At 35.8% G+C, this 16,395-nt stretch overlaps 1 protein-coding gene across 1 annotated transcript in view; it reads right to left on the bottom strand.

Annotated features, from left to right (window-relative positions):
- The window catches only part of LOC142336638 (uncharacterized), a 192,653-nt gene that overhangs the window by 124,215 nt on the left and 52,043 nt on the right, over positions 1-16,395 (bottom strand). Inside the window, exons 2-3 of the mRNA XM_075385547.1 lie at positions 11,392-12,015; positions 3,990-4,227 (exon numbers count right to left, since the gene is read on the bottom strand). Coding sequence (XP_075241662.1) covers positions 3,990-4,115 — 126 coding nt within the window. The 5' untranslated portion in view covers positions 4,116-4,227; positions 11,392-12,015. The remainder of the gene's footprint in view (positions 1-3,989; positions 4,228-11,391; positions 12,016-16,395) is intronic.

Raw genomic sequence — 16,395 nt, 5'->3', positions numbered from 1 at the left:
CTTTCAACTAGATCTTGACGTAGCTACTTCTTGGTATAAGCTCTCACCGGCACCGGAACCAGTAAATGCTCCTTTAATTTTTGAGCCAACGGAGATTGGCCACATTACTGAACCAGAAGAATACGACCTACAACGGTCAGGTCTCTACTCACCTGCCCAAATAAAAGATTTTTGGGACAATGTCATCCATAATTCTGCTTCTGCGACCATTCTTAAAAAGTTAACTAGACGAATACTAACAAATGGAGACAATGTCCGAATCATGGAATCCGGAAAGCTAGACCAGGCGCTCAGTTTGAATATTAGAATGTATTTTGACTCATTCCTTTCACCTAACTACTTCACGCAGCAGTTCAAGTCAGCCTTTGGATCTGTTGCTTACTACCTAGAAAAACTTGGTATTTGGTTTGCAGTTTTCCTTTTCGTCAAACTTATAACGGAAATTGTTGTCGTTTTCCTTAAAGCTTTTGAAATACACAGACTAACGGGAGCAACAGTTGGCTTCAGCAAAATCCTGCTAGGAGCAGTTTTCAATTTGTTCGTTCTGTCCATTTTCACTTCCATCTTCAATCGCCATGGTGCGAACGATGACGAAAACAAAACAGGTTATATACCTGTAAACAAACCGCTAAACTCCAATGAACACCAGGAGAAGTATGCGGAAGAAATGGAGATAAAAATTTATCCTACCATTCAAAATCAAAAGGGTGCAAGTGCGCCTTTAGCACCTCCTTAGATTTTAAAACTCCAAAACAAAATTTGTAGTGCATGTAAAACTATTATAATATTTATAGGATAATATTCTAAAATGGTATACGAATACTGTTAGTACTTAGTATGAACTAAAATGAAACTTTGGAAAAGTTCCAATTAATGAGTTTGTGTTTAATAAGATTATTTACTGTTCCTTCATCAACATTACCATGTCATCTCTAAACGTCAATACGACCTTCGACATTGACGACTTCTTTCCAGCTCCTGACATTGTCACGCCAGATGAATTTAGCGTTGATATCCCTGACATAAATTCAATTCCCGGCAACCTCGTTATTGCCACTTGCGAGTCTGATAGCACCTCTAAAGCCCCCGAAGATCACGTATCAAGCACTGATGCAAATAAAAACTTGACTTCCCCAGTGCACTATTTCTTTAACACTCTCTCGAAGGACATGGATCCTTCACACGCTCCCATTGGAACGCAGCCCCAGGACATGGATCCTGTAGCACCAGCATATTCAGCAAATCACTCTGACCCAGTAACAAATCAGGACAAGGTACCTGCCAATCCCGGTCAAGTAACCAGTCAGGACACGGTTCCTGCTAAAACAAATAGAGCTCCAATATTGGAGACTCCTGTTTCCAACTTTAACAAGTGGACAGCAAAAGCCAAAGAAACTAATTCGAAGAAAAGAAAAATTTTCGACAACCTCCCAAAAGAGGCAGGACAATTTCCCAACAAAAAATCGAGACTCGAGATACAAAAAGAACGAGAACAACATCTAAACTTCATAAATCCTCAGTTTGTTGAGTTCCTGCAATATTCCTTGAAACCAGAGGCCAATATCTGGCAAAAGACTGCTGATCGAGAGTACGAGAACAAAACGTTAAATACGAAGCGCCATATTTTACCATCAAATGCGATTGGGAAATTTGAACTGGAGAATGGAAACCTTCAACTACTGCCTGAATTCAATTTTTGTCGGATCAAGATGAGAAACGTATCAACACAAACCTACACCGTGCATTTCAACTCGCTCAAAATTTATCTAAACGTACCTTACCAGTATCTAACCGCCTTCCCAAATGGGTACAACTCGGAATGGCTCGGGCCAAACGTAAAATCAACACCTCCACGAAATCCGCAGCCTTGTACTTCTAGCTCAACTTACGTAAAGTCAAAACCTCCACGAAATCCGCAGCCTTGTACCTCTAGCTCACCTGCTTTCCCTGCAAATCTTCCAACATCGTCCATTGAATTGCAAACGCAACAAAATAATGAGGATATTATGCAAAAGAAAATAGACAACTTACAGAAAGCCCTCGATCGAGCACAGCATAACTGGAACGAAACGGAATCAAGGTATGACTTATCCATCCAAAACTGTGTGCTTGCGGACAAACAATTGCAAGAAAAGAATCTTGAGCTGGTAAAACTTAAACGTGAAAATGAGTCTCTAAAAGCCCAATTAAACAATGTTAAAACAAAACCAAGTTTTGAGGCCGAGTATCTTCAGTGTTACCACGAGATTATTGAACTAAAAGCAGCCTTAGAGAAAGCTGACAGTCAGCAGCTAAAATATCAACAACTGTATCGAAATGCTAACGTGAAGGCAGAAGAAAATCGTAAAATTGGCCAACATCTGAAAAATATTCAGCGAATAAGCGTTGACATCGATGTAAAACGTGCTGAGGCAATTAAACTAATTCAAAATCTGGACGACGAAAAATACAAGGAATTGCAAACATCTTTGGCAGAATTACTTGATTTGGCAACCGCGATCGACACCGAAATTTATTTTGAAAATTCAATCTTCAACGTCTACAAGGGAACTGTTAAAGAGCGTTTATCTACTATATGGTACCCAAGTGGTGATGGTTTCGAAAAAGATTATAACTGGGAAAATAAATATGCTAGATTGCCCTGGCCGATAAACCAGAAAGCGAAGAAGCAGAGCCAGCAAAAATAACTTGTCATTAACTCTAGTAACACTGTTTGTATCTGGTATTACTTGTACTTGTTCGTATATTCCTGATTCTACGTTTATTATGCATTTCAGCATATTATTTTGATATGGACTATTTAGCCCGTGAATTATTATGCATGACATACCTTTGGTAAGTTTGTAGTTTTTATATTTTCCTTCGAAGGGGGGTGAGTTGTAACATTTCTCTCCTATTCCCTCCCACACTATTTCCACTATTTCCATATTTAATACAGTGCTGTTTGCTGTTTGTATGAGTAACATGAGTAATCTTTTTTACTCCCACTTTTTAGTGTTGTACGTACGCACTTCTCTACAGCCTTTTTCAATCATTCCCTCAGATAAACCTCCGCGCACAAGTTACTGTGTACACTTAAAATATTCTTTCCACTTTTGCTATTTATTTATCTTCAAGTAAATTCATCTTATTAAACACAAACATTTTCACTCAAGAATTGGAACTTAGAAACAATAAGATAAGAATCTTAGTCTAAGGATAATCCAAAAGAGTTAAAACAAAATATCACCGAACCGGCTAGTACACAAGTTTAACAGAAAAAGACAAATTTGCACCAAAGAAGTACATCTTGTGTGGTAAGCAAGACCGATAATTATTAGGATTCAATTAATTTGCCAATAACTTCAATAAAACGATACAATAGATCAAACATTCCAAGAAAGAGTAAAACTCAGCAAATTAATTGAAAAGCCTTCAAACTAGCGTCAAATTCCCGTTACTTACCAAAATACTTCAAAAAGATATCAAAACAGGTCAAATATTTTTAAATTTAGTCGACAATAACCTGTCGAAAAACATTAAATCCTTAAAACCATGAAAAAAATCTTCAAAGAGAAGCATGTGACTAAAAAAAGATTCACTCACTTAGCGAAAATATTTGACACCTACTTTTCTTGCTCTGTTTCAAAAGTAAGAGAAGGTATGAACAGAATGACCACTTTTTCTTTTCTCTTCTCTGCGAATTCGATCACCAAAACATCTTTTTAATACTTTATTCACTCCGAACTGCCGGGTTCTTTTTGTTCTCTCACTTATCGAAAAACAGAAAACCAAACCATAACGCCTCTTCGGGTCGTACAAATCTTCTTCAACACTCCTCTTTGAGTCGTAAAAAGGAGCAAGAGGGCCTAAAAGTTAGCGTTTGAAAATCTGACGGCAGCTATTAGCAAATATGCACGTTAAATGCCTCAACTGAGTGATGATAGCATTTGAGAAAACTCAGAATGAAGAAACGAGGAGGCATGAGGGGTGGAGGTGTGATAACTAACGGGTAGGCAGTCGGCGATGAATGGGAGAGTGAAGAAGAATGTGGATGGGGTGGCAGTGCGGATACATGTGAATAGACAGAGGAGGACTCCCTGGGTCACCAATCTCCAGTTGATGTCCAGTCTCATATCACCACTCTACTCTATTAGTTCTCAACACAACCCAAAACTGAGACAGACAGGAAGACAAGGTTGAATTTTGTTAATCAACAGGTTTAGAGCAGGACGCTACTCCCACACACTGCAATACAGAACACTACGGTTGATATAATTGATGCCTGCTCTCTTTTTAACAATTTCAACATTAAAAAACTTCTAATCACTATCATGGTTCCAGATGAATTTCACCGCAATTCTTGCAAGAATTCATTGCATTTGTTTTCCAACGTTTATTGAATCTGCTTTAAATTCACAAGAATTATCATAAAAGTTAGTGACAGATGACGCAGTGGAATAAGACATGCAGTAGGTGTGAGGTTCGAACACAAGTCCGAATGTTTGTTTTTTGTAAAAATGCTGTTGAATGCGGTGAAAATAAATACTTCAAGAAATTCATCGCAATCACCTTATTTATTTTCACCTCATTCAACAGAATTTTTACAAAAAACAAAATTACGGACTGGGGTTCGAACCTCTTATCTACTTCATGTCAAAAATTTTTTATTCCACTGCGCCATCTGCCACTAGATTTCATGATATCTCGTGAATTTAAACCAGATTCAATAAACGTTGGAAAACAGATGCGGTGAATTTTGGTAAGAAATGCGATGAAATGCTGCGAATAATTTTTTCACCGCAATCACCGCTTTTACAACATTTCTTACATTAATTTACCACAAAAGTCGCTGCGGTGGATTTTTGAAAGATTGTTTTTCGTCGCATTCACGGCAATCATCGCACTTCTTACAAAATTTCACCGCATTCACCGCAAATATTTGAATTCCTAAACTATGTTCAGATTATCTAGTAAGGAAATGTTCAAATGTCTTCTGCTAAGAATATTCATTTATAAAAAGATTTGGTGTAGTTTCGTCAGTTTCCGAAATTATACTTACTTCATCTTCTAAACTGAAGACTAATAGGCTTAATACAACTTTGATAACCTAATGCACTATGACTTAATGACCGGTCTTTATCAGTTTAACCCGTTTCTTTGGTTTTGCTTTTTTGAACTTCACCATACTCACTAAATTGCGTAATTCAGTGTGTTACAATCAATTCAATTGAAACAGCAAGTGAGGTAAGTCGGGCTTCAAATGTGAAATTCGTGATTTATGTAAAACGGAAAACGTGATTGAAAGGTAAAACGAAATAAAAAACATAGCAGAACAAGTCTTGGCCTACAATTCAAAAAATTTCATTCACTTAACAAAAAACGAGACCGTTAAAGAACTACGAATGCTTTTGATACACCATTTAAAAAATACGTTCAAAAATGGAAAACAGTAAACATCAGAGTGAAATTGCCAACAAGTCATCGCCTACAATTCAAAAAATTTCATTGACTGAACAAAAACGAGACCTTTAATGAACTAGGAATGGATTTGATGAATCATTTAAAAAAATACAGTCAAAAAATGGAAATTTCATATTGTCAGCGGCGATAGCTTAGTAGACCTGCCGTCTCAAAAAGATAGTAACAGACCAAAAAGAAATTTCTTCTGTTTAATAATTGCTCAGATGTTAAATTTTGATTAAGAATAGTTATAACTTGTTGCTGTTTCAATTAGGTGCTCTCAAATAACCTTCATTTAGAGTGACACACTCACTTGACTTTATCTCCTTGAATTACAAAAAGTAAATTTGAGAGAGGAAGTCATTTTTGAGTGAGGTAAATCACCAGAGGTTTGACCAGAAACTTATCAGGCGAATAAAAAAAAACATAGCAGGACAAGTCCTGACGTAAAATTCAAAGAATGTTTATTGACTCAACAAAAACTAGACCCTGAACAGTCTATGAGTGAATTGGGAAAAACCGCTTCCAAAAAATTAGATTAAAAGAATTTAAAAAACTGAAAATCTGTGTCAAATGGCCGTATGTGAACAAAAAACCACTAGCGAGAAAGCGACTTCTTATTCAACCACCGTGTTTCACTATACTTTAAAATTAGAAAAAAATAACCCGCAAAACAATTCGCTTTTTTGCTCTACTTCCAAGTTCGGCGTGGCCAAAATCACTTTTCCAATTTGACAGCAAAAAACATGAAAATGTGTGACCAGAAAAAGAGAAGACTGCGCCCCAAAACAATTTAAATTCTTTGAACTGTGAAAAGGAGAGTCCCTAAATAATAGCCTTTGAGAAGCTGACGAAAGCTATTTACAATGCTCTGCATCTCAAATAAATTTATTCCATTAAAATATAATTGTAACAGTTGGGAATTTTAATTAGTTAACTTTGTCGTAGAGATTGGAAGAAAACAGAAAAATCAAATGCAAAATCTTTTCCATTTGTCCCCACAGCTTAGTACATCATGTTATTTACACACCTAACAAGACCGCGTCACATTTTTTCATAATGCAATAGCGCGTGCTCTGTAACTGGGGGGGAGAAAGTACTGGGGGCACAAACGCAGACGATCCCAAAAGCGATATTCATAAAATTGTACGTAACTTTTAAATAAACCGATAGAAAACTATGAGCACAAACTATATGCCAATTCGAAAAACGTTTTCCGCTCGCAACTGTTGTAGAAGATCTACTTTTTCTCAATACGGGCAGCTAATTTAACTGTTGTTTTAATAAAGATAATGTATTCATGCTATAAACCTAAATCAACAAAAATAAGAATTAAAAGGTTTCATTGCTGTTCTCGTTTGGTGTTCGCCTCTCTCCAAGCAAAGCAAAAGAAAAAAATTACTGGACAAAATATTTTTTATATTAAATGTTCACATTCCATCTCCTTGGAAAATAAAACCAAAAAGTTTTATAGAAATATTAATATCAAAAGCAAAAAAATTCTTTTTTTTTTGCGCAAAAAATACAGAGAAGAATATATATTTTGGTGACTACAAATTCTTTGAAACAATTTTTTAACTTATTACAGGCGGGGTGTTATGGAGGATGATACCATTATGTTTTCTTAACATATCTTAATTTTGTATGCGAATAGTGCTAATTCATTACGCCGCACGTGAATGACTTCCGTAAAAATTAAACAACAAAGTAACTTAATTTCGTTTTGTTATATAAAACATGAAATTCACGCAATTTTTGTGGAATTCAACTGCACTTTTCAAGCTCATTTATTCAAGAGGGAATTGGTAAACGCAATCCTTAAAGTTAAAATTTAAAAATCGCGTAATCCAGGCTACAAAGTTGGTAGGCTGAATTTCGTTTTTTTTTCAAAACTAAGGCAACTTATTTTTTACCAAAAAACGTTTAATGTGAAATTTTTTTGCCAAAAAAATTGCTTAGCTTAAATATTTGAATTGTGTGCGACAAAACTCAGAATTTAACACAAAAATAAGAACCAGTGTTAGCGACGGCCTAATCCAATTACAATTAGGTGAATTTAAGTATAAAACCAGCTACAAAACTGTGGAATTTAGTAACACATTGTGGATTTTAGGATTGTAGAATTTAGTTACACAAAAAAGGAAATCCAGTTACCGATTGTGGTTACCGGTTTTTGTTTTTGGACGTAATGCAATTCCGCAAAACTAAACGGGATTGCACCGAAGTCCAACCCCACAAATTCCATAATAGCGATGCATTATTCCTGTTGAAATCAGCTGAACTATAATTACCTCCAAAACATGTCAAGAAATTGAAATGCTGAAGACGACAGTTGTTGCATAAAAAAGCAAAATTGCTAAAAAAGGTGTTTTAATTTGATGAGAAATTTTGTACTTTGAGGAATAAATCACGAAGTGATGGAAAATGAGAATATATACCCGAGTCGAAAACAGAAGTTAATCTTGTAAGATCTTACAAGATTCTTACAAGATTCTTACAAGATCTTACAAGATTAACTTTTTCTTACAAGATTCTTACAAGATAATAAGACCGCCCACCACAATTTTTTCCTCGAAAACTGAGTTTCTGTGCTAATAAACCAATAAAACCACCTTCAAACTGTTGAATCAAGCTTAGAAAGAAACAAATGTGTTTTTTTGTTTGTTGAGAAACTTTTTGGAGTATCTAACGTCGACCAGAATTGTTGATTTTATTTCTGAATTTATGAAAAGCAGCTGTCTCAAATGTTTTTTTTTAATATGGGTTGAATTTCTTCTCTACAGGATGGTGTTTTTAAATGTGCTTAGTTCCTCAATTTAGCTTGCATTGGCTGTTTCCTATCGTAATGGCACGATTTTTTCCAAAAAAAGTTAATCTTGCAAGATTCTTACAAGATTCTTACAAGATTAACTCTGTCTTGCAAGATCTTGCAAGAATAACTCTGTCTTGTAAGATCTTATAAGATTAACTTTTTTTGTAAGAATCTTGCAAGATCTTACAAGATTAACTTCTGTTTTCGACTCGGGTAGTTTCTGTCCATTTTTTCGATTAAATACTCGGGGCACAGAAGTTTCAGTCGAAGATGAAGTTTCTCAAAACAAAAATAACCAATTATAATATGGGTGGCTATAATAGACTAGGGGGGCAAATAAATTTGTGCTTCGTTATATGAAGTTAGTGCCTCGGCATTGGAAAAATAAGGTGTAGTGCATCTTAAAAAGATTAAATTTCCGAGATTTTGTTGATAACTCCAGTTTTTTTAATGAGAAGCAAAAGAAGTTGACTGATCAAAGTTTCAGATCACATAAACAACTTTTTCCATGATGCCCATTTTTTTAACGAACCGCCAAAAAGGAAATCAAAGATTACCTGAATTGTTTCCCTGTCAACCATGAAAAAATTGTAGCTATCTTTGTAAGGACAACAGAAAAATGAAATGAGAATTTGAGCATAGGTACAAATTTATGAATAATTGATGCTGTTTCAACATTACATGCCAGCAAATGGCTACCTGAAATCCTAAATTCTATCTGTTACTTAACCATATCCTCCCGTTTTGTCTTCACAAACAATGCCTTCAAAGTGGGCGTTTGTTTGTTCACGCAAAGATGGAAAAACAAAGCATCAACGAAAAACAAATAAAATAGTCTTGACACTCTTCGCCTTGTTACTCTTCTTTCACACAATCAGTAGCTGAGTTATTTGGAAAAAAAGATTATGCGAGAAAGAGTGACGCTGTTTGTTTGTTTATCCGAAAGAACTAATATCGAACAACGGAATTCGAGTTTTCATTATTTTTGACTTATTGGTATCACGGAGCGTAACGCCCGATTTAATTTTTTGCACAGGTTAGAAAGTTAAAATATTACAAAAATCGCTGTGTCGAAAGTGCGCTACAATTTGTCTGAATAGGAAGCCTCAATACTATTTTAAAAGTCAGGAAACTTTTCAATCAAATACTTAACTTTGTTGCAACTCAAAATTCCCACAAAGGTCGTTTTAGTACAATGATTGTGAAAATGTTTATCAGTTGTCACTGTGATTCCAAAACATAGTCATGCCAGAATTGAGCATAATCAGGTTAAATTTACACTCGTCATTGGTAACGATTTCAGCTTTAATTTGCTCTGATAATAATTGGCAGTCTGTAGTTACAATTAGCACATTAAATTCCAAACTGCTTTCGCTCAAAAGCCAACTCTATGACATTATAAAACCAAAAAACGACAGACATCCGACTAAAAACAATACAAAACGTAGAAACAACAATTATGAAGTCGGAACGCAATCAACTTAGAGCAACATCAATTTACTCAATAATTCATAAATATAAAATATAACGTAAGAGAGATTCGGCATCGTCGTTTTTAAGCGTAAGCGTGATTCGTTATCCGTTAGAGGAACACCAGGATTTTTCAAGATCCAGGTCCAAAAAGCAGATTCGTCCAACAGACAAAAAAATAAAAACGATCAGCTTTGGGCGTTTTGAAATACAACCAACCGTCAAAAAATTTCCTTGCAAACTACAAAAAAGTATGTCGAAACCCAGTGAAAGCAAATTAATCAACAGATTTTCATCAATACTCAACAATTATGTTACATTTTTGAATTCAAAAGAAAGATCTCTTCTGTTTTTGCCCCTACCCGCCTAGTCCTATATAACCAATCTGTTTGCACCTCACAAATATGTACTTTTTCATCCTAAGAGATCCTTCAGTAGTCACAATAAATTGCCGGTATCGGTAAATTAATTGGATGGATTTTTGTTTCAGGTTGTAAGAAAAATTAGTGCCATTAAATCATATGAAAGATAGGCGCGAAAGATACGTATCATTCTTTGTCTGCTTATATTATACGCAAAGTTGAGCTCCTGTAAATTTTTTAACTTCAAAACTTCGCTGTATCATTAAATTGTTATTGCCGTTTGTGCATAATTGCATAGGTAAGTGTATGAAATGCAAGCAACGTACTATAACATGTAAAAGTGGGGGTGTAAATAGACGTGGGGGGCAAAAATGGAAAAGATCTAAAAAGTAATCAAGAAACTTTTACTCGTTGGTATATTTTTGTGAAATGAAAAAGAATTTTGCACATTCTTTCAGTTTTTTTCTGAGAAGAGTGTCTAAAATTCCTGCAAAAAGGCCATCATAACGTTTGACTACATTATATTCAGAGAAATCAAAATTTCAATTTAAAAAACCGACAATTTTTTATCTCTAAAACAGAACATACCGACGATCTATTACGTTTAAGTACCGAACATACCGAATCTTGAAAAACCGAACATACCGATTCTCTCTTGCGTCTAAAAACAACCAAATCGAATCTTTCTTACGTTCGAAACCGACCATACTGAACAAACTGGTCATACATTACCTTTCCTACGTTTGAAACCAAAGATACCAAAGATTTCTTACACTGTTGTCGTTTTTTACGGTTGTCTCAACTAGGGTAAGGTGATGTTTTACCCTCCTACGGACAGGCAACAATAGACAAAACTCAACAACTGGGTATTCACTAACTTTTGTAACTGTTACCGCTGGTAATATGCTACCACCGATTGACCATCTTGAGCAAAAATTGATTTCTTGAGCATTTTTTTGAACGCTGATCAATTAAATGATACATTTAATTAGAGCTGTTGTGCAGTGATGACCAACAGAACTTTCAATTAGTTCAATCTATCGAAATTTCGTAAAGCATAAAATTCAAGATAACCTGATTTACCAAAAATTTAGATCCTCATTTAGGATATGTCAAAACTTGAGAACTTGAGTAATCGTGCAACAAATGATCATATTGTAATTACAATTTATCTAGAGAACATTCACTATGCGTCTTCTCATTTTACTGGACGGGAAAATATGAAGCGTCAGATAGTCCTTCTAAACACATCTGACTTATCCATATCTCCCTGAGAAACCTGTTAATAGTGATAGGTTGACTTACCGCAATTTGTTCACAAGAGTAGAGATTGTCCGGCACATAAACAGAGGACACCAATTCATTTCCCAAATGTCTCAACTTTTTCCATTCTCAAGTTTTGTCCCCGTTTCCTCTCTCTCTCTCTCTCTCTCTATCCCGTGTCTTCGTATTTGGGCTAAAAATGTCTGTTGAGTAGTTGATATATTCGCCCCTTTTCGCTAGTGGGGTGTACCAACTGACGTATAGATAGAACTGCAAATCCCGCGGGTTGTGTAGTATAGGTAGAATAGTATGTATAGATGGGTAGTATACGTCTGAGTAGATAGATCGATTGATAGTTGGCGGCGCGCGTGTTCTAAGGCCAAATTGTCGCAAAACGTCTCTGTAGTTGTATGGCCACCGCCTGCTCGTTGGGATGTACGTTAAGTGCTCTTTACTTGAAGCACCCCTAAGATGAAGAGCAATAAGTGTAGGTAGTTGTTTCTGCTGCTCTTTTCTCTCTCCCTCTTTCCCTCTCTCCCACTTTGCCTGCTTGGTGCTTAGTTGGATTGGTGGGTGGGTGGGAGGCAAATCTATATACCCCCACCTATATACCTCTCTCACTCTCTTTCCTCTGTACCACTGCTTGTGCGAGGTGCCGCTGTTGGCCTGAAGATATAGAAGGGAGTGGAAACTTAGAATCTCACTCACTACTGACAGAGGAAAAAATTGACCGAAAAAGTTAGTGTTTAGATTAAATATACATGTTTACTGTCGAATATATCTTTAAATTGTACATACAGGAGATTACAAACTGACATGATAAATAGTGACAAATTAATGAGATAACTGTGATAGGTAATAATAAGTTTTAATATAATGTTTTATGACACACAACCTGGCATAATTCGCAAACTAACAGCTGAAAAAAGTTCTAATGGTGCTAAGGTAAGATGAAAGGCGATACACTCTAAACAACTTCAATGATAAAATTTTTTGGAGTTTTAAAAAATGTAACGTCAACTTGAGGAGACCTGCGTCGTTTGCTGTCTACCAATGAATGAATGATTAACGGCAAAATGAGCATGCTTTTGGTTAGGTTTTCAGTCACAAAATAAGCTATACGGAACTATTTTAGACCTTGATCATGCGTACCTCAGAAACTAAAATAAAACAAAGTTCGATTATGCTCAATGGTAATTATTCTCTTTTCACAAATCCTTTTTACAAATACAGAAAATGTGCAGTTAATAAAAACAGCAAAAATGAAGAAACTAAAGTTATAAATGAAAAATTGAGGTCGCGAAGGGTTTTTCACCCTAATCTCAGGAGCACAATATTCCCTCAGTTCTACTTTTATAGGCGTAATTATTGATACAATAATTACTAGCTAAAATAGGGGCGATTAAAAATGTCCTGAGACTTTCATTGACAATAATTCTCTGTTCACTGAATTTTAAGTTTTATATTAACAACCATAAATTTTGTAATGCCTAAAAAGTCCTTTAGATGTTATGAAGGCCGCGGGTTGCTCGTTATACGAACTGGTTAGAAGTTATACCACGTCACATGATTGTTAGACTTAATGGGACAGCAGTATAATTTTTTAGTAGGTCTAACGAATACGTTGTTCTGCTCAATTGAAATTCGCTCAGTTGAATGAGTGAGTTTGGGGAACAACTTCATAGGCACTACAGATAATTTGAAACACATAATGTGACTTGATACCGTAGGTACAAAGCACAGGTATTACTAATACAACAACAGGCAAAACCAACTAACTCTCCAGGCTCAAAATTGATAATGTAGTGCATTGAGGGAAGGTAACTCGATATTTTCAATTTGATTTCTCATTTTAGCCTATTCGCATTTTTCTCATTATTCTCTGTTTGTGTGATAGGAATCTATCTCTAGACATGGCATAATATAGAAACAATAAATCACCCTTGCGCAGACATGCATCTGAATTGTCATTATAACATTTTTTTGACGTCTTGTCTGTTGAAGGCACTTTAAAAAGAAAACGAGACAATTAAGGTCTTGTTAGAAACACAAAATGGTTACCAGGAAAAAAATGTCTGTACTTGTGTCAATCATTCAACAGGCACCAAGTAATATATTGCAATTTGGAAAACATTTGAAAAAGGAGTTGTATGTTCAGTTGTGTCATCTTTTTAACATAATGCATAAACGGGAGAAAATATCTACTATCACTTGAACAGAAAAGGAAGCTTTCAAACAATTAAAAAAAACGCCTACTGCAATAGACAAATATCAAAACTTGTGTTTTTTTTATAAAACCAAGAAATGATTTTCTTGCACTATGCCATTTGCTAATTGACCATCATTTTTTGTCACTTAATCCAATTAATCCTAATTAAGGCAACACGAAGAGAATTTCTCCTCCATTGCATAATTTGGAAAATGTGACTTTTATCACATAAGGTCGTAATTAAAAGTGATAGGACTTGAATTCCGAAAATCTGTTCCCCAAAATTTTTTAGTAAGATTATTGGCTTGCATTTCAACGCCATTTGGCGAACAGAATTTATGTGAAACCAAATAAGGCGGAGTTTGAAGTTGAAGAGAGGGTGCAACATTGATTTTCTGGGGGTACCGAATTTATAAAGATTAGTAATCACCAAGTTTTCACCTTAGCCTGATCAAACTTGGCAGGGAGTAAGTAAACACGTTGAGGCAAGCTTTTTGTTGTCATTTTTGGGGAGTTTTCTCTATGATACCATGAGGGACTTTCAAACTTTCAGAAAAGACTAAATTCTTGAGTGGTTGGCCGATTGATGAATTGTTAGCGTCTTTTTAGCGTCTTGTTTATAAATACCTGGTTATAATTCAAGCTATTCAAACTAGCAGAAGTCTGGCACAGCTTCTGCTAGTTTGAATAGCTTGAATTATAACCAGGTATGTGTAAAGAAGGCAATTCGATCATTTGATTGTGGGTTTGAAGTCATAGCAATACCTTACGTAAGAAGGGCTTAAATAAAGTAGTCCATAGATGCGATGCGAACAAAACCTTTAGTTTGTTTATTATTGTACGTTCTTGCGTGATATTTAACTAACGCGGAGGGCCATAACATTACTACAACAGAGCTGTAGCTTAGGAATTTACCTGTAGAAAAGTTGCGAAAACAACAACACTGTTGAGGGAGTTGAATTAACTTAGCAAAATGAGAACACCGGAACACCGCGATGAGATCAAGCCGCTTAATTGAGAGTTACTTCCACAGAGATTTTGTAGAGATAAAGAACAGTAGCTCTCAGTTTAATGAATTTTATTACGAAGCTAAAAATATGAGCCATCTTTTGTAAAAAAATATGTCGAATTTTGGTTTCTTTCAGTAATCCCATACGTTTCTTATATAACAACTGGACGTTATTTCATTTCTTGAATCAAATAAACATCTCAACTTGAGTTTCTAACGGCGGACAAGAGTATACAATAGCAATGTGTAGAAAAATCAACCCTCACACATCTCTCGGCGCCAGCAAACCCTCTTTTCAAATTGCTGGTCCGTCACCAGCTAGTCAGCCTAAGCTAAGTACAAAATTCTACAGTGGTGCTCCTGGGTTGGCTCTCGAGATACTTCTTGAGAATTGAAATGGTTGCCTTTTAAACGGTCAATGTGGAACGTTGGACTTTGCAAGAATGACGAAGAAATAGAGAGAAAGATTGAATTTCGGTGACAACGAGAGGAAAAAGAAACCTTTAAACAGAGTCAAATTGGAGTCAAATCACACACACACACACACACACACACACACAGAGAGAGAGAGAGAGAGTTTGCGAGAGAGAGAGAGAGAGAGAGAGAGAGAGAGAAAGAGAGAGAAAGTTTGTGGGTGTGCACGGTGGTGTGTTTGAGGCAGTTTAAGAGTTGAGTTAAAGCTTTACTACTGGTAGTCTTGTCATTTGATTTTTCTTTAGTATAGAAGATAGAGTAAGAAACTACTTAGCCAATAGCGAACGTAAAGTGAGGCTGATTTACGAGGGAAGGTAGAGCAGCTAGAGAGTGATGACAGCTAAAAATAGGTACAGAAAGAAGAAAATCTGAGTGAGATCATAATTGATTAGGACTGTCTGTGTTATTATTTTAATTTTTAGGGAGAATATGTCGAGTGCAGAATATCCAAAACCTAGAACAGGAAGTTGGTAAGCTGACATTTGGCAAGTGGCAGTTTTGAGAGTAAGGTAATTAGAGTGTAATAGAGAGACAGAAAGAGAGAGAGAGAGAGAGAGAGAGAGGAGAGTAGTTGTCACAGGTTTCGTTTTTGTTCCAACTGGTGGAAAACGAGCGGGAGAGTTTGACTTTGAGGGAGAGAGCAGGGAGAAATTTGCAAAGTCGGCAAGTATTTGTCCAACAGCAGCAAACAGATAGTGTTTGCTGGCAGTGAGTCAGCTATATCCAAAGGCCGGTAGGTGTTGAACGAAAAGGAGTGACGCAAAGCAATAGTGAGAGACCGAGGGATCTTTTTAGGCATAAAAAGCAAGTACTAACAGTAAATGAGGATAATCTTGAAGAACACAGGAATATAAGAATTAGTGGTAGAAAATGTTACGAAGTATGGATTGGAGTTCTCTTACATTTGTAGATTATTCTATGTCAGAGGGATTTCCGACCAGAGCCAACTCTCTCTTATTATTTTGACCAGAGCCACCTTTTTCTCAACACCACCACCACCCCCAACCCCCAACGCCTTGGAAAAATGGAAAAGTTGAAAAAAATAAAAATTGGAGGAAAAACATGAAAAGGATTAAAAAATAACAATATGTTGTTTCTGTTTTTTGAAAAGTCAAAATTCTTCCGTTGACAAAAACAAGTCTGGCTTATTTTCCGCCTATTTTGAAAAAAATCGAACGATAAACTGCTGAGATTTGACAACACATCAATGTGAATCAGGAGAACAGTTAGGAAAAATTAAGCTTAGTGAGATAATTGTTGTTTCGGTGTTACAATTTTTTGTGACAATAGTAGATATTAATTTCTTGAATGATTTTCTCAAGTAGTAAGACAGAAAAAGAACTAACAGAGCAGT

The sequence above is a fragment of the Convolutriloba macropyga genome, chromosome 3 (assembly GCF_964194025.1).
Source record: "Convolutriloba macropyga chromosome 3, txConMacr16.3, whole genome shotgun sequence".
NCBI classification, from domain to species: Eukaryota; Metazoa; Xenacoelomorpha; order Acoela; family Convolutidae; genus Convolutriloba; species Convolutriloba macropyga.
The sequence above is the reverse complement of the archived record's forward strand: the minus strand, read 5'-3'. Positions and strand labels throughout refer to the sequence as shown.